Source organism: Dendropsophus ebraccatus, chromosome 6 (assembly GCF_027789765.1).
Source record: "Dendropsophus ebraccatus isolate aDenEbr1 chromosome 6, aDenEbr1.pat, whole genome shotgun sequence".
Taxonomy (NCBI): domain Eukaryota; kingdom Metazoa; phylum Chordata; class Amphibia; order Anura; family Hylidae; genus Dendropsophus; species Dendropsophus ebraccatus.
In genome coordinates this window covers 83,577,057-83,603,390 of record NC_091459.1, presented here as the reverse complement: position 1 = coordinate 83,603,390, position 26,334 = coordinate 83,577,057, and the positions used below count along the sequence as shown (strand labels likewise).

Below are 26,334 nucleotides of genomic sequence, written 5' to 3'. Positions count from 1 at the left end.
CCTAGCGTTTCTCCTGCATTATTGGGCCCAATGGCAGTGGAAAATCCAACGTGATTGATTCTATGCTCTTTGTTTTTGGATATCGAGCACAAAAAATCCGATCCAAAAAGCTGTCTGTGTTGATCCATAATTCCGACGGACACAAAGATATTCAGAGTTGTACAGTGGAAGTTCATTTCCAGAAAATCATAGACAAGGTGAGATGAAAGCGTTTTGTCCATTTAGTAATGTATTTGTGTGAACCTTATTCTTGCACATTTTTATTATTAATTTACACTCTTCTTTTAGTAAATGCTGTAAGGCTTTAGATTTGTGCGTAAAATCAGCTTTTGTGTTTATTTTTTCCCTTGCCCTCCAACCCTTTTTTTTTTTTTAAATATTCTTTTATTATCTATACAAATTATATTTGTTGCTTTTTGCTGTATGTTTTTTCTTTTTTTTTTTTTTTTTTTAATGTTCTATTTTCTGTTCATATCTTGTCTCTTACTACTCCTCCTCCCAGCTCTGGTTTTGTTTGTTTCCTGTTTGCATGCTGATAGTCTCTTCTATTGTCCAATGCCTTCTATTTTATGAGCAAGTGGTTTATTTAGGGCCCCCTCCTGGCATGAATGTGGGGCGTCTTCCCTGGCACTGTTTGCTGCTGTTAGTAGATGTATAGATCCTAATGGAAGAAGAAGACTATTCTGCTGAGGGCCAGGTCGTATCAGAATAAATAGGTGTTACTGTTAATGTGTTAGCAGATGATTGTTCTACATACAGTACATCGTGATGGAAGTTCTGTCATCTGTGAGTGCAAAGTCTGCTATCCTGGATTGTTTTTAGTAGTTATTACAATTGTATACTGAGAAGAATGGGACTCACTAGTATTATTCTCTGACAGGAAGGGGATGATTTTGAAGTAATTCCCAACAGCAACTTCTATGTATCCAGGACTGCGTATAAGGATAATTCCTCAGTCTACCATATTAGTGGCAAAAAGAAATCTTTTAAGGATGTTGGTGTTTTGCTCAGAAGTCACGGCATTGATTTGGATCACAACAGGTTCCTTATTCTACAGGTAATGTAAGATGAATCTTTTTCTATGTTTTCTGCTGTGCAGTTATAGTGTGGACGAGATGCAGGTTTCATATTGTTTCTTCTTTAAAGGGGGGGGGGGGGGAGAGAAGAGTTTGCAATCCTTAAGAAGCTGTAGCAGCACATCATGATTTGCATTCTATTCTACAGATACTAATCATTATTTGCTGCTTCAGGATTTTATGGAATAGAACCAGTGATTTCAGAATGAGACACCATGCCCGTGGAGGACAATGCCATCATCTGTTCTGCTTTAGCAGCACGTAAATATTGGGTGCTAAAATAGTGGACCCCAATATTATTGTGCTGCTTTAGTGTGGCAAGAAATTGACATCAGCTCTGAACGTGTCCTTGCTTTCTTTCCAGACTGAATAGTCAGGGCAACAATCAAATCTGTTTTGCTTTTTCTAGAAATATTTGCAGGCATTTTAATAATAAACTGTTCACAGAGCTTTATATTTTCCTATTCTGGTTACACCTCCCTCTGCTGCTGTCTGGGGATGGCATGTTTCTTGCTTTGACATAATAGTATTGTTTGTTTTTTGTGTCTTTTGATAATGGAGTTGCTCTTTTATGTCACTCGCCCTTGTATAGCACTTGATGATATTCTGAGTGTCATGATTTGTGCCAAGAAGTGTTACACTGACGTATTGGGACTTGGCTATTAACTCTTTGTGCCACGTAGCGTTCTACAGAGATTAAACAACTGTGCTGCTTATGTCAGTGCTATATAGGTGTCAGTGCTCTGTTAAATAGCTATTAGTACAGGTGCTTCTATTTGGATATTTATATTGTCACATTTCTATGATGTAGTCTATCAAAAAGAAGAAAAATCATAACTTATAGATTTCACCAAGGTTGTTTTTGGAAACTGAAAACAATCTGGTAAATTTTTTATTATATAAATATATATATTATATATATATATATATATATATATATATATATATATATATATATATATATATATATATATAATTTAAAATTCCTTTCCATTTTATCTCTGATGTTTTATATCCTCTGCTTTATAAGAATGTGATTATGACTATATAAAACAGGAAACCTTGTAAACTTGTTCTAAGTTTGTTACATTGCTCCGTTACACCACTTTGGGCCATATATGACTAGCTGGGGAGGGAAATCTGTACTTTCACCAAGTATTGTCACTTTCTGGCTTTGCCTATAAAACTATACAACAGTACTGGAAGGGTATCCCAGACGACTAGGGCCTATTGAAGATGCTACAAACGACAATCTGCGTTTGTTTTCCTCCTTGTGTTTTGTATTTTATAGCATATTCTAGTTGCTGGCCTGCCAAGCACTACAATGTGAGGTGTGTATACATATGTTTTACTGGACCTTATGGCTATGAGATGTGTTAATGTGATGTTTGCTAAAAGAAGCGTGTATACTGTTGATTGCACTGGTTATACACTGTAACATTTACAAGTTGCTTAAATAGGAACAATCACTTGCTGGAGAAGTGGGACATTAGGTTTTGTGAAGTGACTTTGCATAAACTCACTAACTGCAGACCTTTTGTATCTAAAATACAATATGACTACCTGGATTTTTCTATCAGTTGTGTTTAGATCGTATTTTATCTGTAAATGTGCCCTTGCCATCTGTGATCACTGATGCTGGCATTCCCTGAGCAGTCAGTCTTTAGCTGGGCTTTTTTTTATATGTAATGGAGAGGGGCACAGCACACACAGGAGCTGCACTGGCTTATTACATGAAGACATAAATGTAGTATGGTTTTCCTCAGTATCTAGGCCCATAATTTTTTTTTTCATTAGCAGACACTTTTTTTTTTTTTTTAAGTTACAAACAAGTGAGGTTTTAATGTATTCATATAGTGCAAACATGGAAAAAGCTCTAGCTGCTTTATGGTGATATTTTTTTTTTTTTGCTTAGTACTTTGGTCACTCAAAACCGATCTCTCCTAATGTTGCTGCTGATATTGTTGGAAATGTTATCCACATTGTGTTGCATATATTGTCCAGCCGCTTAGTGTATGCTGCTGGTCTGGTTCAGTTCACTGCTGATGCTCAATGGTTTAAAGAGGCTAGTGAGGTTTTATATACTTCTAGTAGTCACTTCTGATACTTCATAAGCAGCCCGCTGATCACATTTGGCAAGAAGAGGTACAGGAGCACACATTACATCCAATCAGGCTGTTTGCTTTCAGTTTGTAAACTTGAAGCCTGAGGTCTGAGTTATTAGCCTCTCACCCATAACTGGAGGGGAGAGGTGCATTTGATTTGTTTACAGTGTCCTTCATTGTCCATCATTACTTTCTGATGCCTGACTGAGTATTTCAATATTAAAATGTCTTACACTACTTGTCAATTTGTAATGAATAAATGTTTTGCCAGCTGTTTATTTTTTTTTTTTTTTTTTGCCTTCATAAAGAATTACTTTCCTACTGGGAAAATAAAATAAGTTGCTCTGAAAAGCCCCCGGGGGGGTGATTGGGTGCAGTCAGTTTTGTTTTATTTGTCTTTCTTTGTCTTCCCTTTACTGAGCTAGCATTTTATGCAATGATGATTAGAAGTGTTTTTTTTTTTGTTTTTTTGTTTTTTTTTTTTTTCAAATAGTCTAGTTCCAAACTTGTGTGTGTAAACAAATTGTTTGCCATAGTTTGCTTTTTCTTTGCTTTCAATATGCTTTCTGAATTATGAGTCATTTTCATTGAATAAATACCCTTTCCCTTAACGGAAATTGTGAAAAAAAAAAGTAAATGAAGTGTTTTGTGGTGTTTACAACCTCATTTGTGGTAACACTTTAATGAAAGTTGCACCTCTCACAGATGAATGAGGTTAACTTTAAGGGATTCAGGAAGTGGGTGAAGTGTTTTAGGTATGTTGGCCTTGCCTCTGCCGCCTTTAATTTTCCATTCCTCTTTACTTTGACTTCTGCATCATATCTCCCCCTCCCTTTGAATGCTTACCTTCCAAATTTTGTTATCAATTGTTTTGTTAGTTGTGTATTTAATTGGATAAAGTCCTTAAAGTGTCACTGTGGTTAAAACTTTTAAAATCAATGAGCGATGTGATGTAAAGCATGTTTGCAATTTACATTTATTTTTATTTATTTTTATTTATTTTTTTGTTATGCTTTATAACAAAGCTATGCTTGTATCCAGGTCCGGTCTCCTAAAGGCAGTATTAGTCTTGTGCTGGTTGAAAAAATAAATAAAATGTAATACATAAAGTCTGGCCAGTACAAAACAGGAGGATACAGTGAGAGGTTAGTCAAGTCATGGGATAGATCGGAAGCAGCGTGAGAATATATTACTTTACTGAAAGAGTAGTAGATGCTTGTAGCAAACTTCCAGCAGATATGGCTGATAAATCTAAAACAACAGAATTTAAACATGCCTGGGATAAACATATATCTAGTCTAAGCTAAGATAAATGCTAAAAGGGCAGACTAGATGGACTAAGTGGTCTTTCTGCTGCCAGTCTTCTATGTCTTTATTAGTCTGGCAGCTCAATGCATCCATCAGTCACATGACTGCCTTCTCTGTGATCGTGCAGATGACCTGGGAAACACAGGACTTCCTGCGTTTAGACTCTTTTAGGGGTAAACCAAAGAGGCCACAGGAAGTGCCATGTTTTCTGTAACTAAAACAAAAAATAAATGTAAATTGTGAACTTGCTTTATATCACATCCCCCGCTGATTTTGATTTTAAAAGTTATAACCGTGACACTTATGTAACATTTGGATTCTTGACAGGGTTTGCCATTTAAATTTTTCCCAACCTTTCAGGTAAAATGTTTATTTTGCCTAATATGGAATAGTGATTTGGATCTGTGTTTTGACACCACAATCAGTTATCAGATTTATAGTTGTGGAGTTCAGGCAAGTGTTCTGACAGATGAGGCAATAAATGCAGTGAGATGAACTGTGTGTTAAAGTTTGTCTTCCTGCCCACTGTGCAATCATTTTGTTTCTCCTCCATAAATAGAATCAAAATTCTTTGATTTAGTTTTCAAATAGATCTTTATAACCTTTAGTGCCATCTATTTCTTACGTAACTTGTGGTTTTTTATTTCTGCATGGGCTGGCTGTGGATGGGGCTACCATGGAAAAACAGTTCTCATGATACCTCTAACAGTTGCTTGCACGCCCTTATCTTACAGGGGTTAAAGTAGTGCCAGAGTTAGGGCCCTATTACAAAAAATGATCGGTCGTTACATCCAATAATCATCTTGTTTAATAGACGACAACGATTAGTTATGAATGATGTCGCCTGATCGTTGCAGTTGTTTCTTTCAACGTGTTGAAAGACACGACTAATCCAGCAATGATCTGCGGCGGCAGCAGACCGCTGCTATCTGCTATGGGCTGCCAGGACATGCTACTCCACCCACAGCCTGCATAGCAGTGTGGTGGTGTCTTTCCAAACCCCTGCAACTTTTTAAACTCCCTCTAGTGGCCAAAAAATGCGAGTGAGGTGCATACAAATGCATACACTTCTGCCCAAATTCCCATCTAAGCCCACATCATCATTTCATGTTAGTGACTGGTCATCAAATGACATAATTTCTGCATACGCAGGGGATTTGGAGTTCTGGCGAGTACACTATAAACACTCTGGAGGGTGACTATCATGGGTGCAAAAGCAACCATAAAGAAAGTGTCTGTAAATTTTTTAAATATAACCTTCAGCTCCACTGTATAGACTTAAACAACACTATCAAGGCTGCCTACCCACCGCTACCTCTAGAGCAGGGGTTGGCAATTAATTTTCCCATGGGACCACACGACAAATTGAAATAGACTAGAACAATATTATTAACTCTGCTGGGGCAGCAGTAAGGCAGGAGTGTTTCCCAACCTTTTCCACCTCAGGGCACCCTAACCAAATGTTCTACAAAATACAAAAAAATAAAACTTCATTCAGTGACTTACAGGTGATGTCTTCAATCTGAGGCATTGCTTTCCGCTTTCTTCTCCATCCGACCCAGACCACCAGGAAGATTTCTTGCAGCTACAATTCATCTGTTCAGAACATGACAGACAAACATCTTAGGCTCCCCACCCCTGATGAAGCTCCTGCTATTTACCTCAACACAGTAATAATGCCCACTTCTGTGCCCCCATAGTAGTAATGCCCCCTGTTATGCATCCCCCCCAATCCCACGATAGTAGTAATGATCCCCTGTTTTGAACAGACCCCCACCCACCCATAGTAGTAATGGCCCCTGCTGTGTACAGTGGTCCCACACATGGTAATAATGCACCTATTGTGGGCCAGAATTAGCCCACGTCTGCTCTAGAGCTTAGTAGCTTTACTGGACACTTTGGTGTATAGGTTTCTAACCCCCCCCCTTCCCCCAATTCAGTGCATAACTGTATGCAATAAGCTCCTACACCCCCAGCCTAGGGTAATGTTGCATTTGCTCAGTCTACAATCTAATTTGAACTTTTGAATAAATTTATCAGTTTTTTTGCACATATAAGTTATGGGGTTGCAATTAGCCTATCACTATTGTCCCATGCCCAGGTGTACAGGGGTCTCAGCTTCCTAAAGGCATTATATGGGCTGGGAATGAAAAAAAAAAAATGCTGACCCTGCATTACTACAATGAGGTACTGATGGATTTTCATAGCAGTCAAAGTCCATTTGGCCCCATGTCAGCCATATCTGTTCTCCTATTCAGCTCTACCATTGTTTCCATTTAAAAATAGAAAAAAAAAAAAATAAAGTAAAAGACACCGGTTATTACCTGTTAAGTACTACATTCGGGTAATTTCCTTCTCTAAAAATTGTTACTGACTCAGAAGTGCATAAACCACATGCAGAAAATTACCTGACATAAATGTGGTCTGTGCCCAATTTTTAACAGGGTGTCATAGTATGTGCCTCAGAAGGCACTATTGTAGTGTGAACCCTGTATTAGTACTATGTAGTCCCAATCTAATAAAAACCTCAAACAAGTTAGATGCACATCTTTACCACCCCCTTCTTCTGTATGTTTAACCACTTAAGGTCCCATGCCGTAAGGGTAAGTCATGGAATCCTGTCACTTAAGGACCCATGCGTACTTGTACGTCATGGAGTCCAGCGGTGCTTTGAAGTGAGCTCATGTGGGGACCGCCGTTGCCCGCCAGTAACCCCTGCAGTGCTGCGATCGCAGCACTTATGTCAGTGACAGGAGCTGTCTGACTGCCGAAGGTCTCTTACCTTCCTTTCGGCAGTGAGATCAGCAATCCATGTATAGTCTGCACAGGCAGGCTCTATGCAATGATCACAGATTACACTGATCAATGCTATGGCATAGCAATGATCAGTGCATGTAATGTAAAAATGTTAAAGTGCCCTAAGGCGACATAAGTGTAAAATAAATACAGTGGTACCTCTGTTCTCGAACTTAATTGGTTCCGGAAGGCAGTTTGAGAACCAAGCAGTTTGAAAACAGAGCAGTGTCTTTCCATAGAAAATAATGTAAATGTGATTAATTGGTTCCAGCAGCCACCAATAATAACCTACAATACTCATTTATTACACTAAGTGCTCAGTATAATCACTACAGTACAGTACAGAACAGCACTATACTGTACAGGACATTAACTCCTTAAGGACGGGGCCCATTTTCGTTTTTGCGTTTTCGGTTTTTCCTCCTTGTGCTTAAAAGGCCATAGCAATTGCATTTTTCCACCTAGAAACCCACATGAGCCCTTATTTTTTGCATCACTAATTGTACTTTGCTATGACAGGCTGAATTTTTGCATAAAGTACACTGCGAAACCAGAAAAAATTCAAGTGTGGTGAAATTGAAAAAGAAAAAACATTTATTTAGGGGAACGGGGTTTTTACGCCATTCCCTCTGGGGTAAAACTGACTTTTATGCATGTTCCTTAAGTCGTTACGATTAAAACGATATATAACATGTATAACTTTTATTGTATCTGATGGCCTGTAAAAAATTCAAACCATTGTTAACAAATATACGTTCCTTAAAATCGCTCCATTCCAAGGCTTATAGCGCTTTTATCCTTTGGTCTATGGGGCTGTGTCAGGTGTCATTTTTTTTGCGCCATGATGTTTACTTTCTATCGGTACCTTGATTGCGCATATACGACTTTTTGATCGTTTTTTATAAAAAATTTTCTGGATTTGATGCGACCAAAAATGCGCAATTTTGCACTTTGGAAATTTTTTGCGCTTACGCCGTTTACCGTGCGAGATCAGGAATGTGATTAATAGTTCAGGCGATTACGCACGCGGCGATTCCAAACATGTTTGTTTACTTATATTTAAAACCTTGGAAAAGGGGGGTGATTCAAACTTTTATTAGGGGAGGGGGCTTTTTACTATTAACACTTTTTTTTTTTTTTTTTTTTTTTTTTTTTTGTTGATTGAAATCTCTGTTTCCATGCTAGAGTCCAGTCCATGGAGTGACACTGTCCTGCATCCCAGGTTAGTTTCTTTGGATCTTTAGTAACTGTTTCAATAAGTGTTTTGGGATTTGGGACCCTATTACACTAAACTATTATCGCCCTTACTTGGCTAATTACCAACTGGCCAGTGATCGGTTAGTGCAGGGCTCCAGACTAAAAAATTTACCTAGGAGCCATTGGCTCCTAACCTGAAAAATTTAGGCGCCAAATAGAATATTTGGTCGCCAACATTTTAAACCATGTAAAATTAATGTTATGTTAAATGGAACTTACTGTGTGCAGAGGCCACGGCAGCATCCTCCTCCTTTAGATTCTCTCTTTTCTTAGTTTGAAAATGTTCAACATGGAAACTTGCAACCTGACAACCATATACAGTCTGACAACCATATACAGTCTGGCTCAGTACTTCAGCCTCACTTGGCTAGCCTTTTAATGAGGCTTACTCTTCTGAACTTGAACTTAAAGTGACACTGTCACCCCCTTTGTGCATTCTGACATCTCTACACAGGTGTAAAGGGTAAATTTAGTGTTTTTCATATCTTATTTCATATCATACGTCATGGTGCTTGTTCAAGTAAAAAGTGTCCTTTTATCAACTGCAGATTGTATTAAGTGGGCGTGGCCTCGCGGCACTAGCGCCACATAACCCCGCCCACAACGGCACGGTTGGCCCCGCCCCCTTGACGCCCATTGGTTGTCCAACGTAAAGGGGGTGGAGTCTAGACCTTTCGGCCAGCGAGGGGGCGGGGCCAATTGTGCCGTTGTGGGCGGGGTTATGTGGCGCTAGTGCCGCGAGGCCACGCCCACTTAATACAATCTGCAGATGATAAAAGGACACTTTTTACTTGAACAAGCACCATGACATATGATATGAAATAAGATATGAAAAACACTAAATTTACCCTTTACACCTGTGTAGAGATGTCAAAATGAACAAAGGGGGTGACAGTGTCACTTTAAAGGGAACCTGTTGACCCCCGTGCCAGGCTCCCAACCCCCCGTTAGAGCCCCCTATACTCACCTCATCGCGCCGGGTCCCGCTTCTGAAGATGGTCGGGTCACGGAGATCTCAGCCGCTGCAGCCCGGCGTGCGCTGAGAGATGAGTCCAACGCTCAGAGAATGACAGGAGAGTCCAGCGCTCCGTCATTCTCTATGAGGGTTGGACTCATCTCTCAGTGTGCGCACCGGGCTGCAGCGGCTGAGATCTCCGTGACCCGACCATCTTCAGAAGCGGGACCCCGCGCGATGAGGTGAGTATAGGGGGTTCTAACGGGGGGTTGGGAGCCTGTCACCCCGGCACCGGGGGTGACAGGTTCCCTTTAAAAGCTTGCAACAGTCTATACATACTGAGCTAGACTTATGACTGCAGCCATAGTGACCCCCCACAAGATGTGTATATAAATAGATATATCTCTCACCTAGTGACTAATGCAAGTGACCCCCTACAATACAGACACCTGAGGGGCCCTGATAATAATAATTGTGCATATATCTATCTCCCAGTGTCTGCAGCCAGTTTGCCCTACACTTATAGATGGCCCCCTCCCATTATAGATGCCCCCTCCTCCCCCCCCATTATAGATGCCCCCTCCTCCCCCCCCATTATAGATGCCCCCTCCTCCCCCCCCCATTATAGATGCCCCCTCCTCCCCCCCATTATAGATGCCCCCTCTCCCCCCCCATTATAGATGCCCCCTCTTCTCCCCCCTTATAGATGCCCCCTCCCCTTATAGATGACCCCCCTCTACCCCCATTATAGATGCCCCCTCCTCCCCCCCATTATAGATGCCCCCTCCTCCCCCCCATTATAGATGCCCCCTCCCCTTATAGATGACCCCCTCTACCCCCATTATAGATGCCCCCTCCTCCCCCCCATTATAGATGCCCCCTCCTCCCCCCCTTATAGATACCCCCTCCCCTTATAGATGACCCCCTCTACCCCCATTATAGATGCCCCCTCCTCCCCATTATAGATGCCCCCTCTTCTCCCCCCCTTATAGATACCCCCTCCCCTTATAGATAGCCCCCTCTCCCCCCCTTGAACATGGCCCCTCTTCTCCCCCCATTATAGATGCCCCCCTTCTCTTCCCCCCCATTATAGATGCCCCCCCTTCTCTTCCCCCCATTATAGATGCCCCCTCTTCTCCCCCCTTATAGATACCCCCTCCCATTATAGATGCCCCCTCCTCCTCCCCATTATAGATGCCCCCTCCTCCCCCCCATTATAGATGCCCCCCCTTTCCTCTATGCTAAGCAGTATTTAAAAAAAACAAACACACAAACTCACCTGACAACCCGCTCCCCCGGCGATCTTCTTCTTCTTCGGACGCTGTCCCCGGCTGATGTGCGGCTGCCGGGGGTGTCCCGTCCTATCCCCGGCAGCGCGGCGCGTCAGTGAGCTCTCTGTACGCCGGGGCTGTGACTTCTGACACAGGAAGCGTCTCTGACGCGCGCTTCCTGTGCCGGAAGTCAGGGCCCCAGGCAGCTCACTGATGCGCCGCGCTGCCGGGGATAGGATGGGACACCCCCGGCAGCCGGGGACCCGAACTTAAAGAGACAGCGCGCCGCCGCCGGGGCCAGTCGCAAATGGCGCCCAGATTAATAAATCTGGGCGCCATTTGCAAAATATTAGTCGCATTGGCGACCATTTTGGTCGCCATCTGGAGCCCTGTAGTGTAATAGCACACATTAAAAGGCAATGACCAGCTCACATGTAGAGTATAATCTGATTGTGGTCTTTCAACATGTTTGGAAGATAAGCAATGGTTTGCAACGTGTTGCCCAATAAGTGTGGCAGCAGCAGTCTGCTGTTGACTTCATTGGACTGCCCGTCTGTGTATGTAATAGCACAGTGCGGGGAAAGAGGGGGAACCGAACTCTGTGCTGACAGGTTGGCACTCTCTTTGGCATATCAGGCCATGTAGTATGGCCCTTAGTTAAAGCTGGGCACCCATTTTGTAACCAGGGGCACTCGTGTGTTGCATTGCATGCATGTTGGTAGAACTAACTTACCTGGTAAACATAGCCATACTGACCCATTGTCAGACAGATATCAAGAGTGCCCTTTTGGCCCAGGGCTGTGGAGTCTGTAAGCCGCAGTTCCAACTCCGACTCCTGAATTTTATCAGGACTGACTCCGACTCCTGCTCCTTCATAAATTGCTGGTCATATACCAGGGGAGTTATTTATCACACTGGCTCAGCAGCTTCTCCCTAATGTCCGACATGATCCTGGTGCAACTTCTGAGTGAATAAAGGAATACTGTATATAAAGCAGCTTCTCCTGTGTGTGCAGTGGATGCAGCCAGTCTCCAGCCTCCATGTCCTAAACTACTCACAACTAGACTAGATGGAGCAGGTGGTCTTTTCCTGCTGAAAGTCTTCTATGCTTCTAACTAAATATTCACCATACACAAAGAAACACTGCTAACAATGCCAGATACAGAGGGGTCAGCCATAGTGCTATAGAGGGGACAAACATAGTTATGTTGGTCATTGTGGGGCCACGCAACAGCACACACAGCCTGCTGCAGCCATAGCGCGCGTGTATACATACACACACACACACACACACACACACACCCTGTTGCAGCCATAGCACACACACAGCTGCTGCCATAGAACACTGAAGAAAAACACACAATCTTCTCCCAGAGAGAGAACCCCACACTGAGGACAGAGGTTACTGCTACACTACTTATGTCTTCTCCTCCTCCTCCTCTATATTACACAGGATATCTTCATATTACACTGCTGCTCACATACAATCAACCAGGAAGAGAACAGCACAGATCTCCCCCCCCCCCCCCCACACAATGGACTCTTACAGCTCAGAAACAAACTGCCAAATAGTGATTGAAACTTTTCCCCGACCACCCTTATCTAATAGGGCCAGTGACCTATTAGAATATTGCTCATAAAATATATTGATGAGCAAAACTTATAAAATTTATATCAAAACTCAATTTTAAATTTTTTAATTTTTAATTTTTTTTTTAAAGCTGGAGTCGGTACATTTTTTTCCGACTCCAGCCAAAACTAACTCCGACACTCCACAGCCCTGTTTTGGCCTCCATGTGGCTGGTGTATGTCAGCTTATACCTTAAAGGAGAAGTCCGGCAAAAGTTTTTATGTCAAAGTGGTGTGGAACAACATAGTCTACTCAGCTACTTCAAATTAAAGAAGTCTGGTGAAAATTTATTGTATTTAAAAGTATTGTATTGCCCCCCAAAAGTTATACAAATCACCAATATACACTTATTACAGGAAATGCTTAAAGTGCTTTTTTTTTTTCCATGCACTTACTACTGCATCACTTCCTGGATAAAATGGTGATGTCACGACCCGACTCCCAGAGCCGTGCGGGCTGTGGCTGCTGGAGAGCATGATGGCAGAGGGATGCTCAGTGCCCTGTGTCCCCCTGCCATCATCCTCTCCAGCAGCCTCAGCCCACACAGCTCTGGGAGGCGGGTCGTGACATCACCATGTTATCCAGGAAGTGAAGCCTTGATGCAGTAGTAAGTGCAGGGAAAAAAGCACTTTATAAGAATTTCCTGTAATAAGTGTATATTGGGGATTTGTATAACTTTTGGGGGGCAATACAATACTCTAATAAAAATTTTCATCAGACTTCTACGTTAAAGGGAACATGTCACCCCCCCCCCCCCGTGCCGGGGTGACAGGCTCCCGACAAACCCCCCCCCTGCTGGAGCACCCTATACTTACCTGATCCCACCGGGTCCCGCTTCTGGAGGTGGTCGGGTGACTGAGATATGAGCGCCTGAAGCCCGGCGCGTGCGCTCCTCAGATGAGTCCAACGCTCATAGAGAATGACGGAGCGTCGGACTCGCCTGTCATTCTCTATGAGCGTTGAACTCATCACCCGACCACCTCCAGAAGCGGAACCAGGTGAGTATAGGGTGTTCCAGCGGGGGGTCAGGAGCCTGTCACCCCGGCACGAGGGGTGACAAGTCCTCTTTAATTTAAAGTAGCTGAGTAGACTGTTCCATATTTTGACATACTATTAAAAAAAACTCTTCTTTATGTAAAGTATTTTTAGCAACCTTTTTTTCAGAGTGCTGTGCAAGTGATAAGAATTAACATACAGTCCATAACAACAAAATCTAGAAATAAAGTAAATGTCAGTAAATAAAGTAAATGTCAGGTAAATATGGATAGAAGACCCTGCCCGTGAGTTCTTAGGCTGGGTTCACACTGCATTTTTACAGTCTGTTTTATGCAAAAAAAAATGTATGCATTTGTGCATCTTTTTTTCCTTTTGACTTCCTTTTATTGAAAGAGGGTGTTTTTTTTTGTTTTTTTTGCATACACAAATGTGGTTTTGTGTACACTAAAAGATGTTTTGGTTTTTTTTTTATGATGGAAGTCAATGGAAAATGGATGCACACACGCATCCATTTTCTAAATCCGTTTTTAATCCGAATGAAAATGGCAAACTCCGTGTGAACCCAGACTCACAATCTACAGCACCACTGACACCTTGAGGAGAGGAAGACTTGGGCTGGGTTCACACTGTTTTTGCAGTCCATTTAACACATACAGTTTGGGGGGGGGGTGGGGGGAGGGGAATGGATCTAAAAGGTTTGCATCCGTTTTTTTTTTTTTTTTTTTTTCATTTTTTCTATTGATTTTATTTAACTTTGATGTATACGTTAAATGGACTGCAAAAATGCAGTTTGAACCCAGCCTAACTGCCTCTTGCAAGCTCTAATGTAATAATGTGATAAACATGATAAATTGAGCTTACCTTTTGGAAGCATGCTACATATCCTACCATATGCCTTTACGATAGGATCTGCCCTCTATTGTACATAGGCATGTGTGAAGTGTATCTTAAGAATTTAGCATGTGAGATGTGTAATCATGGTAAATGGTCTTGCCCTTCAGCAAGTGGTTGTTAAAGTGATTCTGTCACCCCCTGTATGAGGACTTTTCTGCACAGCTGTAAAGCCTAAATTCTGCAGTTTTCAGACCTTACTTTTATAATAGATTTCTTGGTTCTTGGTCCAGTGAAAAATGCTTCTGATCATTTGTGGATTGTGCCACCTGGGCAGGCTTTACGACTGCTGGAGCCACCTCAGCCTGCCCACATATACACCATAGGCGCCACTCCTCTGTGACGTCAGGGTCTAGGCTCTGCCCCATCCGCTGGCCATTGGATCGGTGGGGTTCTTAGTAGCTGCACCCCAACTAATTCACACTTCTGACATGATAGTTACACTTAAAGCAAAACGATTATCCAATATTTAAATGTCCGAGAGTATGGATGGAACGCGTGAGGTTTTCTGGATGGCACCCAGTCTATCCCTGTCCCCAACATTTGGTGATATACACCCTTGGTCGTCTTCTTGCATAGGTATACATTCTTTACATTTCCATCTTTATTTACCTTTAGTACATACTTTTTTTGTCTACATCTTCCGTGTTGTGAACTGGTGGCCTGTTTTGCATTCACACTTACATTCTTTTACTATATCTGTTCATGTGACAGGGATACCATACATTGTATATGGGGTTGCTTGTCCTGGATTGCATTAGACCTTATGCTTTCCCTGGAGTTTTGGAATTTTTAAAGGGCTTTAATTGGGACTCTTGCTTGTATTTTGTACCTGATAAAATAAAGTACCTTTTATATATCTAACATTTGGTGTGCCAGTGCTGCCATTATAGTACACGTCCCTTGTATTCCTCATCAATATTTAAATTTTGCCATAGGATATAAAAACATACACTTGAACCTGTACTTTTTGTGTTTAATGTTCAGTTTTGGGAAGAGTACAGTTTCAGAATTTTTAACCTCTTATGGACCGATGACGTACCTGTACATCAACGTGCCCTTAGGTGGGATTCAGCGAGGGGTCACGCCGAGGCCCCGCTAGGAACTGCCGCACTTTTGGCTAGCAAAAGTGACATCTGCATTTAAATGCCTAGATCAGTGCTGTGGTTATAGAGGTCCCCCAGGGGGACTTCAAATTACTGTATGTGTAAAAAAAAAAAAAAGTCATTAAAATTCCTATCCCATAGAAAGTTTAAATCATCCCCCATTTTCCAGTTTTATAAATAAAAATAAAATAACTTTGGTATCGAACCATTAAATTATGTCATTCCTGATCTTGCGCGGTTAACGGCGCAAGCGCAAAAAAAAAGCCAAAGCACAACATTGCAGATTTTTTTTATTTTATCAGCCAGAAAAATTGTAATAGTGATCAAAAAGTTGCATATATGCAAGCAAGCTACAGATATAGTAGAGATCATGGCGCAAGAAATTACACCTCAGGTGGTAATAGAACAATTTGAGGAACACTTTGTTGTGTGTTTAGTTTTTTTTTACAAGGTGTTAATTTTTTAAAAGGCGTCAAATAAAATGAGTTATGCAAGTTGCCTATTGTAATGTTACTGACTTGAGAAACAGGTAACATGTCAATTTTGTGATTGGTGTTAACACGATCCTCCCCAAATATGAAAAAAAAAATGCCTTTATTTTTCAATATTACCGCACAATGTTTTCCCCCCAGTTTCACAGCATATTTTATGAAAAAACTAAGTCTGTTCTTGCAAAGTAAAATTTGTGGTGGAAAAAAATAAGGGATAATGTGGGTCTGTAGGTGAAAAGGTGCAAGTAAGATGGCCATTTAAATACAAGGAGGAAAAAATGAAAGCACAAAAATCAAATTTGGCTCAGTCCTTACAGGGTTAAATTCTTGACTGGTTTAACATTTCCTATTGAAATAAAAAGTGTGGAATTTATACAGGGTTGAATCCACACAATAAACAGTGTGCACTAGACTTAAGAGTGAAAGGGGATTTTTTATTTTTTTATTTTTTATTTTAACCCAATGACAATTCGTGAATATTGGCCTAGATTTCTCAATCTCAAGCCCAAAACTGTCTTTTCCCATAGCGATCAGACACAGCTAGTATTTAGCCCCTTCATGACCAATGTCATTAGTACCTGAATTCCCGGGTCAAATTAATGCAATGTTCCTCCCCACCGCCTTAGTCATAGCACTTTTATTTTTCCACCTACAGGGCTGGTTGGGGTGTCACTTTTTGCGCCATGACCTCTAGTTTTTATTGGTATCGTATTGGTTTAACCCCTTCAGGACTGTGCAAATTTTTGTGTTTTCGTTTTTTCCTCCTTGCCTTTGAAAGGCCGTAGCACTTTCTTTTTTTTCACCTACAGGCCCACACGAACCCTTATTTTTTGTGACACTAATTGTACTTCGCAATGACATGATTTCTATGAAATAGGCTGCGAAACCAGAAAAAAAAAAATTGCGCAGTAAAATTGAAAATATGCAATTTTATTTTATTTTTTTTATTTGGGGGGTGGTTTTTTTTTTACAGCGTGCGCCCTATGGTAAAACTCACATGCTATCTATGTTCCTCAAGTCAGTACAATTAAGATGCGTAACTTGTATAACTTATTTTATTTGATGGCACCAGGATTGCGGATTTTAATAAACTAAAAAGCAATCATAATTTTTCTGTTACACCAATGTATTAATAAAATCTAGAGATCATGGCACAAAAAATGACACCCCAACCAGCCCTGTAGGTGGAAAAATAAAAGCGCTATGGCTCTTAGAAGGCGGGGAGGAACATTGCATTAACCCCTTAAAGGGAACCTGTCACCCCCCGTGACGGAGTGACAGGCTCCCGACCCCCAGTTAGAGCCCCCTATACTCACCTAATCCCGCCGGGTCCCGCTTCTGGAGGTGGTCGGGTGATGAAGATCTCAGCCGCTGCAGCCCGGCGCGCGCTGAGAGATGAGTCCAACACCCATAGAGAATGACAGGAGAGTCCAGCAATCTTCTCTCAGTAAGTTCATAGATAAGCACTGACCTTTCTGACACCTGAATTTAGCGTTTTAGCTGCCCAGAGAGTATAGAAACAACTGACCTTCATGTCACCTCTTCCTGCTCATCTCCCTCGGCCCCTCCCCCCTCCATAGATAGAATGGAGAGAGCAGAACCAGTCTTCACTGGCTTCTCTGTAATGAAGACGTGTTTGCCTGATAATGCACAGATAAGAAGTCAGGGGGGGGGGGGGGCTGGGAGATTGCTTCTTGAGTACAGAAGGAGGCTTTTTTGGCTGATGAAACCTATTACAGAGTTTCTTAAAATCGCTTATACTACTGATTTCTGCAATAAAAAAAAACATGAGTTAAACTTTAATTTTTCCATAAAGCATGCTACAAAAGGAAAAAAAATAAAAATTATTGGTGGTAAAAAGGCTATTTTTTCATTTCAGGGGCGTTTCTTTTCCCCAGTGGTAAAACTGAGATGTCTGTTCCTCAAGTCAGTATGATTACAACGATAGACAACTAAATTAAAGTGACACTGTCACCACTTTTTGTGCATTCTGACATCTCTACACAGGTGTAAAGGGTAAATTTAGTGTTTTTCATATCATACGTGAGGGGGCGGACCAACTGTGGTGTTGTGGGCGGGGTTAAGTGGCACTAATGCCACGAGGCCACGCCCACTTAATACAATCTGCAGTTGATAAAAGGTCACTTTTTACTTGAACAAGCACCATGATGTATGATATGAAATAAGGTATAAAAACCGCTAAATTTACCCTTTACACCTGTGTAGAGATGTCAAAATGCACAAAGGAGGTGACAGTGTCACTTTAAAGTTAAATTAAAACTTAAAAAAAAAAAAAAAAACTGTTTAAAATTTCTCTTTTACCATCCTTATTGCTTTTATCTTCTGGTCTTTGTGGCTACTTGAGGTGCCTTTTTTTTTTTTTCTTTTTCTTTTTTTAAATTTCTAGCTTACTTGCGCTTATTACTTTTTTGATCACTTCATTTAAATTTTTCCATATTTGATGTGACCAAAAATCTGCAGAGCTGCACTTTGCCAGGTTTTTGCTTAGGCAGGTTACCCCACGAGATCAGGAATGTGATAATTTAAGGGTTGTGGTGTTTAACCTCTTAAGGACATAGGACGTATGCGTACGTCATATGTCCTCACTTGCACTTCAAAGCGGGGCCGCGCGGCGGCCCCGCTTTGAAGTGCCGGGTGCCGCGAGTAGCCCGGGACCGCTGCTATTAGCGGGCACGGTCTGATCGCCGTGCCCGCTAATTAGCTAATCGGAGGCAGCTGTCAAAGTTGACAGCTGCCTCCGATTACCGGAGGCAACGTTTCCCTGGGGTCTAGTGGGGGAGATCGCTCCTCCGGGACCTTGTCCCGGAGGAGCGATCTCCGTTACTGATGCCGGCCGGGGACGTGTCCAAGATGGCGCCGTCCTCGGCTCGGCACTCGTTCGTTTTCGGCTGCAGCAGCCGAAAGCAAACGAGTGCCGATCTCATGGATCTCTGCAGCATATCTATGCTGCAGAGATCTCAATGAGAGATCCAAGTGTATATACTAGAAGTCCCCCAGGGGGGCTTCTAGTATATGTGTAAAAAAAAAAAAGTGTTGTTAATAGGAAAAAGCCCCCTCCCCTAATAAAAGTCAGAATCACCCCCCTTTTCCCAAGTTTTAAATAAAAGTAAACAAATAAATAAATAAATAAATAAACATGTTTGGTATCGCCGCGTGCGTAATCGCCCGAACTATTAATCACATTCCTGATCTCGTACGGTAAACGGCGTAAGCGCAAAAAAATCCCAAAGTGCAAAATTGCGCATTTTTAGTCGCATCAAATCCAGAAAAAATGTAATATAAAGCGATCAAAAAGTCGTATATGCGCAATCAAGGTACCGATAGAAAGATCACATCATGGCGCAAAAAATGACACCTCGCACAGCCCCATAGACCAAAGGATAAAAGCGCTATAAGCCTGGGAATGGAGCGATTTTAAGGAACGTATATTGGTTAACAACGGTTTGAATTTTTTACAGGCTATCAGATACAATATAAGTTATACATGTTATATATCGTTTTAATCGTAATGACTTGAGGAACATGCTTAACAAGTCAGTTTTACCCCAGGGCGAATGGCGTAAAAACACATTTCCCCCAAATAAAAGAAATACGTTTTTTTTTTTTCAATTTCACCACACTTTGAATTTTTTTCTGATTTCGCAGTGTACTTTATGCAAAAATTCAGCCTGTAATTGCAAAGTACAATTAGTGACGCAAAAAATAAGGGGTCATGTGGGTTTCTAGGTGGAAAAATGCAAGTGCTATGACCTTTTAAACACAAGGAGGAAAAACCGAAAACGTAAAAACGAAAATGGGCCATGTCCTTAAAGGGTTAAGTGACAGGCGCGGCTAAATAAGAAATTTTAGGGTTCAATCATACATTTTATGGTAGATTGAAAGGAGCCATTACAAGATAGATTTGTTAAAAAAAAAAGCCCTTATGTTTCCCTGTAGATGGAGAAATAATATCGCTATAGCTCTTAGAAAGGAGAAAAAAACAAAATGCAAGGAACATTGCACCAAGTCATGAAGGGGTTAATTATATTTAGTGCAGGAAGTGGTGTGTTCTTTCCAGTCTGATGCAATGCTCTCTGCGGCTACTTCAGTCCCTGACAGGAACTGTCCAGAGCAGGATAGGTTTTCTATTGTGATATGCTACTGCTGTAGTCTCTTCCTGTTATGTACAGAGGTGGCAGCAGAGAGCACTGTATCAGACTGGAAAGAAACCACACCTTTCTGTAGCACATTTAGTAGCTGATAAGTATTTGAGGACTTAAGATTTTAAATCTTTTTACATTTTATATTCTGATACCAGTTGACTTGATTTTCTTGATTTCTTCTTTAAAGTGGAATGCCATTGTTATGTCCTGCTATTGTGTTCTGTGTTAGTCTGGCAAATACATGGGGAAATTTGAAATGTTTCGTGCATGCCTAGCAAATTATATCATGGGTTTTGGGGTTTGTTATATACTCAATATATAGGTGAATGTAGCCTCAAGGAAGTCTGATTGCAACAATATTGGTTTCCTATGAAGCTGGGCCCAGTGTGGTGGGGTTTTGTTTTTTTTAGATGGTGAAATTAGATTGTATGCTCCATTAGGGATGGGGACTGATGTGTTTTGTTTTTTTTAATTAATTTTTAAACTCTGTACTTGAGTTCATATATTGATGATTCATCTCAATCTGTGATAGGGTGAAGTTGAACAAATTGCAATGATGAAGCCAAAAGGACAAACTGAGCATGATGAAGGGATGCTTGAATATTTAGAAGACATTATTGGCTCAGGCAGATTAAAGGAGCCTATTGAACTTCTTTGTCGCAGAGTAGAAGCCCTAAATCAGCAGAGAGGGGAAAAGGTAGGTTCTCATATCCACGCTAAACCAAGTTTTTGTGTGTTTAAAGGGGTGGTTCACACAAAAAAAAGTTCAAATCAATGTGGTGCCAGAGATTTGTAATTTGCTTTTGTTAAAAATCTGTCTTCCAGTACTTATCAGCTGCTGTATGTTCTGAAAGTGGTGTATTCTTTCCAGTCGAACAGTTCTCTGCTGCCACCTCTGTGCATGTTGGGAACTGTCCAGAGCAGTAGCAAAGAATACCGCTTCCTGGAGAACATACAACAGTTGATAAATACTGGAAGAGTTGAGATTTTTAATTACCGATTTTCTTGATTTGATTTGAACAATTTTTTTTTTTTTTTTGTGAACTACCCCTTCAACACTAATATACTTATCTCTGTCATGTTTAGAAACGGCTAATTGGTAAAATAAAGGATAGATTACTTTAAAAAAAAAAAAAAAACACCTTTGTGCCACTGTTCCAATGATATAAGCCTTCCTGCTCATCACCACTTCGTATTTCCTGCCCCATTTTCGACACACAGTAAGGGCCATATTATCGACCTCTTGCAGTAAGCAATCGCTAAGCCTACACATGGCTCCATTATCATACTAATATATATGATAGATGGTTAGCAATGTCCATACAGCCCTTCTACATGAAAAGTATAGTTTATACTTGCCTATTGTCCCCTGTTGTCTTGCAGCCTTTTAGTCTGTGTTTCCCACTCACTGATGACACTTCGGTCCCCAACTCCTCGGTGACATGCTGGCCAGCTAATCACTGGCTAAGACCAGTCAGCACCACAGCCAGTGACTGAGCGGTCTGTGACTGAAGAGATGGTGCCAGAACCATCAGTGGTGAGCAGGGAACCCAGGCAAAGGCTGCAGGACATGGAGGAGAATAGGTAAGTATAATCTATAATTTATTATTTTTAAACAGTCGTCAGCCGTGCACCACTACATGTAGTGGTGCGCGTCTGGCAGATGATTTTTAAGCAGGTTGTCCCTTCTCTACCAGTGCTTGGTCAATTGTGAGTGAATTTTTTTTTATTCTATGCGTCAAGCTATTACCTTTCACAAGAGCTATATGTATATAAACTAGTGTAAATAGCTGAGGTGTTAAAATTACAGATGAGAGAATTTATAGTAATAACGAAACAAAGCGTTTCGTTAGCTTGTTAGGCTGATAAGCCAGCTGCTGAGCTAACAAAACAATTCTCTTTAATACTGAAAATTCGTTCATCTCTAGTTAAAATCTATTCCTTACTCTGAAGATATTGGAGAAAAATAAGTTTGTTAAACACAATGTTTTCTAACTACATTTTTGTCACCCTTTGGAAAAGCTCAATAGAGTGAAACTAGTGGAAAAAGAAAAGGATGCTTTAGAAGGTGAGAAAAATAAAGCTATTGAATTTCTCTCTTTGGAGAATGAAGCATTTAAAAAGAAGAATCAAATCTGCCAATATTACATGTAAGTGCATTATAGAATGTAAGAAAACAAAGCCAGCTGCATCAACCTAGTGCATATTTTAAGTTAATCTGCTGACACTGTTAGACAAAGGGGAGACACACGTCAGTGCTTCATAAACATCGAAAAAATACTTTCCTGTGCACTGTCAGGTGTTTCCAAGCACCTGAATTGCTGCACACTGGGACGTCTCTTCACTCCCCTTCCCATCCATATACTAGCCTGACTGACAGCTGAGCCCTGTTTCCACATCTGCATCTGCACTTAATATGTATGCACAGTGCAGGAATGTGATATGGAAGGGACACACTGCTAGAAGCTGTCAGTCAAGAAGGGATGTGAGAAATATTAACCCCTTAAGGTCAATGCCAATTTTCATTTTTGCGCTTTTGCTTTTTTCCACTTTGTTTAACCCCGTACCGGTACATCATGTTTCTGCAAGAGGTGTTCAGAGCTCTGAACCGCCGCAATCCCAGGTGCTGCGTGTTGCTTGGACCGCGGCTATTAGCATGTACGGTCTGATCGCCGTTCCCGCTAATTCGGTAATCTGATGCAGCTGTCAAAGTTGACAGCTGCATCCGAATACTGGTATGCAGCACTTCCCTAGTGTCTAGTGGGGAGGATCGCTCCTCCAGGACGTCGTCCTGGAGGAGCGATCCACACACCCTACTGCTGCCGGGGGTCTTCGCCAAAATGGCGCTGAAAGCATCAGAGTGCCAAACTCATTGATCTTTGCTGTATAAGTATACAGCAAAGATCTCAATGAGAGATCAGTGCACTTATACTAGAAGTCCCCCAGTGGGGCTTCTAGTATAAGTGTAAAAAAAAAAAGTGTTATTAGTAAAAAGCCCCCTACCCTAATAAAAGTTTGAATCACCCCCCTTTCCCCATGTTTTAAATAAAAATAAATGTTTGCTATCACCGTGTGCATAATCGGCCGAACTATTAATCACATTCCTGATCTCGCATGGTAAACGGCGTAAGCGCTAAAAAATCCCAAAGTGCAAAATTGCGCATTTTTGGTCGCATGAAATCCAGAAAAAAATGTAATAAAAAGCGATCAAAAAGTCGTATATGCGCAGTCAAGGTCCCGATAGAAAGAACATATGGTGCAAAAAATGACACTTCACACAGCCCCATAGACCAAATGATAAAAGCGCTATAAGCCTGGAAATGGAGCGATTTTAACCTCTTAAGGACATAGGACGTACCGGTACGTCCTATGTCCTCACTTGCACTTCAAAGCGGGGCCGCGCGGCGGCCCCGCTTTGAAGTGCCGCGATCCCGGGGGCCGCGTGTAGCCCGGGACCGCCGCTATTAGCGGGCACGGTCTGATCGCCGTGCCCGCTAATTAGCTAATCGGAGGCAGCTGTCAAAGTTGACAGCTGCCTCCGATTACCGGAGGCAACGTTTCCCTGGTGTCTAGTGGGGGAGATCGCTCCTCCGGGACCTTGTCCCGGAGGAGCGATCTCCGTTACTGATGCCGGCCGGGAACGCGTCCAAGATGGCGCCGTCCCCGGCTCGGCACTCGTTTAATTCCGGCTGCAGCAGCCGAAAGCAAACGAGTGCCGATCGCATGGATCTCTGCAGCATATCTATGCTGCAGAGATCTCAATGAGAGATCCAAGTGTATATACTAGAAGTCCCCCAGGGGGGCTTCTAGTATATGTGTAAAAAAAAAAAAAAAAAAGTGTTAATAGTAAAAAGCCCCCTCCCCTAATAAAAGTCTGAATCACCCCCCTTTTCCCAGGTTTTAAATAAAAGTAAACAAATAAATAAATAAATAAACATGTTTGCTATCGCCGCGTGCGTAATCGCCCGAACTATTAATTAATCACATTCCTGATCTCGTACGGTAAACGGCGTAAGCGCAAAAAAATCGCAAAGTGCAAAATTGCGCATTTTTGGTCGCATCAAATCCAGAAAAAATGTAATAAAAAGCGATCAAAAAGACGTATATGGGCAATCAAGGTACCGATAGAAAGATCAAATCATGGCGCAAAAAATGACACCTCGCACAGCCCCATAGACCAAAGGATAAAAGCGCTATAAGCCTGGGAATGGAGCGATTTTAAGGAACGTATATTGGTTAACAACGGTTTGAATTTTTTACAGGCCATCAGATACAATATAAGTTATACATGTTATATATCGTTTTAATCGTAACGACTTGAGGAACATGCATAACAAGTCAGTTTTACCCCAGGGTGAATGGCGTAAAAACACATTTCCCCCAAATAAAAGAAATGCGTTTTTTTTTTCAATTTCACCACACTTCGAATTTTTTTCTGGTTTCGCAGTGTACTTTATGCAAAAATTCAGCCTGTAATTGCAAAGTACAATTAGTGACGCACAAGGAGGAAAAACCGAAAACGTAAAAACGAAAATGGGCCATGTCCTTAAAGGGTTAAAGAACATATATTTGTTAACAATGGTTTGAATTTTTTACAGGCCATCTCGTCATATAAAAGTTATACATGTTATATATCGTTGTAATCGTAACGACTTGAGGAACATGCAAAACAAGTCAGTTTTACCCCAGGGAGAATGGCGTAAAAAAATAAATAAATAAAAAATGTGTTTTTTTTGTTTGTTTGGTTTGTTTGTTTTTTTTGTTCAATTTCACCACACATTGAATTTTTTCCTGGTTTCGCAGTGTACTTTATGCAAAAATTCAGCCGGCCATTGCAAAGTACAATTAGTGATGCAAAAAATAAGGGCTCATGTGGGTTTTTTAGGTGGAAAAATGCAAGTGCTATGGCCTTTCAAACACAAGGAGGAAAAAATGAAACCGCAAAAACGAAAATTGGCTCCGTCCTTAAAGGACAACTCCCACAAAAAATTTTTTAAGCTTATTTAACACACATTACAAAATTGTATAACTTTGTAATGTGGTTAAATACCCGTTCTGGCCCCCTTCCCCCACTTTCGGATCCCCGACCCCCCCGCCCGGAAGTTAAAGAATATATACATTACCTATTACGATCGTCACGGTCTTCTTCTCCCGGGCGGCATCTGGTGACGACTACGTCAGAGCCGGGGGGCGGTCCGGGTCTTCTTCCTCCTCGGCGTCTTCATAGAGAGTGAATGGGACGGAAAAGGCTGCTGGTGCACATGCGCACCAGCAGCCTTTTCATTGGCTGGAGCGCATCACATGGCTTCCAGCTTGCTCAGCCCTGATTGGCTGAGGTTGCTGGAAGCCATGTGATGCGCTCCAGCCAATGAAAAGGCTGCCGGTGCGCAAGCGCACTGGCAGCCTTTTCCATCCCCAGGACCCGGAAGACAGAGACATCGCTGGGCGGCGGATGGCGGTGACGGTGAGGCGGGCGAATGGAGTGGCGATCGTCACCGGAGGGATGGTGAGTATGGTGTCTGTGTGTGTCTGTGTTTTGTTTTTTTTTGGGGGGGGGGTCCCGCGGGAGTTGTCCTTTAACCCTTTGAGGACCAGGCCCAAAATGACCCAGTGGACCGCGCAAATTTTGATCTTAGTGTTTCCGTTTTTCCCTCCTCCCCTTCTAAGAGCTCCAGCACTTTCAGTTTTTTATCTACAGGCCATGTAAAGGCTTATTTGTTACAGGAATAGTTGTACTTTGTAATGGCGTCATTCATTTTACCATAACATGTATGATGGAATTCCAAATATATTATTTATGAAGATATAAATTGGTGAAATCGCAAAAAAGAATGCAATATGGTAACGTTTGGGGGGTTCCTGTGTCTACGTAATGCACTATATGGTAAAAGCGACATGATACCATTAGTCTATAGGTCAGTACGAACACAACCATATGCAGGTTTACGCAGATTCTCTAATGTTATATATTTTTTTAAAATGAAATCCTTTTTTTTGGCAATTAATTATAAATAAAATGGGACTATTGTGACGCTTATAACGGTTTTATTTTTTCACCTACGGGGCTGTATGGGGTGTCATTTTTCCGCCATGATCTCTAGTTTTTATTAATACCATATTTGTGAAGATCGGACGTTTTGATCACTTTTTATTAATTTTTTTATATATATAATGTAACATAAAATCGGTAATCCGCGCACTTTTTTCCCTCTTTTCGTGTACGCCGTTTACCGTTCGCAATGACGCTTGTTATATTTTAATAGATCGGACAATTACGCACGCTACGGTA

At 41.6% G+C, this 26,334-nt stretch overlaps 1 protein-coding gene across 3 annotated transcripts in view; it reads left to right on the top strand.

The window, feature by feature from the left end:
* Positions 1-26,334, top strand: part of SMC4 (structural maintenance of chromosomes 4) — a 52,713-nt gene that overhangs the window by 2,297 nt on the left and 24,082 nt on the right. For all 3 annotated transcript variants that reach the window (XM_069975263.1, XM_069975262.1, XM_069975261.1), the window contains exons 4-7: positions 6-197; positions 881-1,057; positions 20,578-20,742; positions 22,068-22,195. In XM_069975263.1, the coding sequence (XP_069831364.1) occupies positions 6-197; positions 881-1,057; positions 20,578-20,742; positions 22,068-22,195 (662 nt within the window). The remainder of the gene's footprint in view (positions 1-5; positions 198-880; positions 1,058-20,577; positions 20,743-22,067; positions 22,196-26,334) is intronic.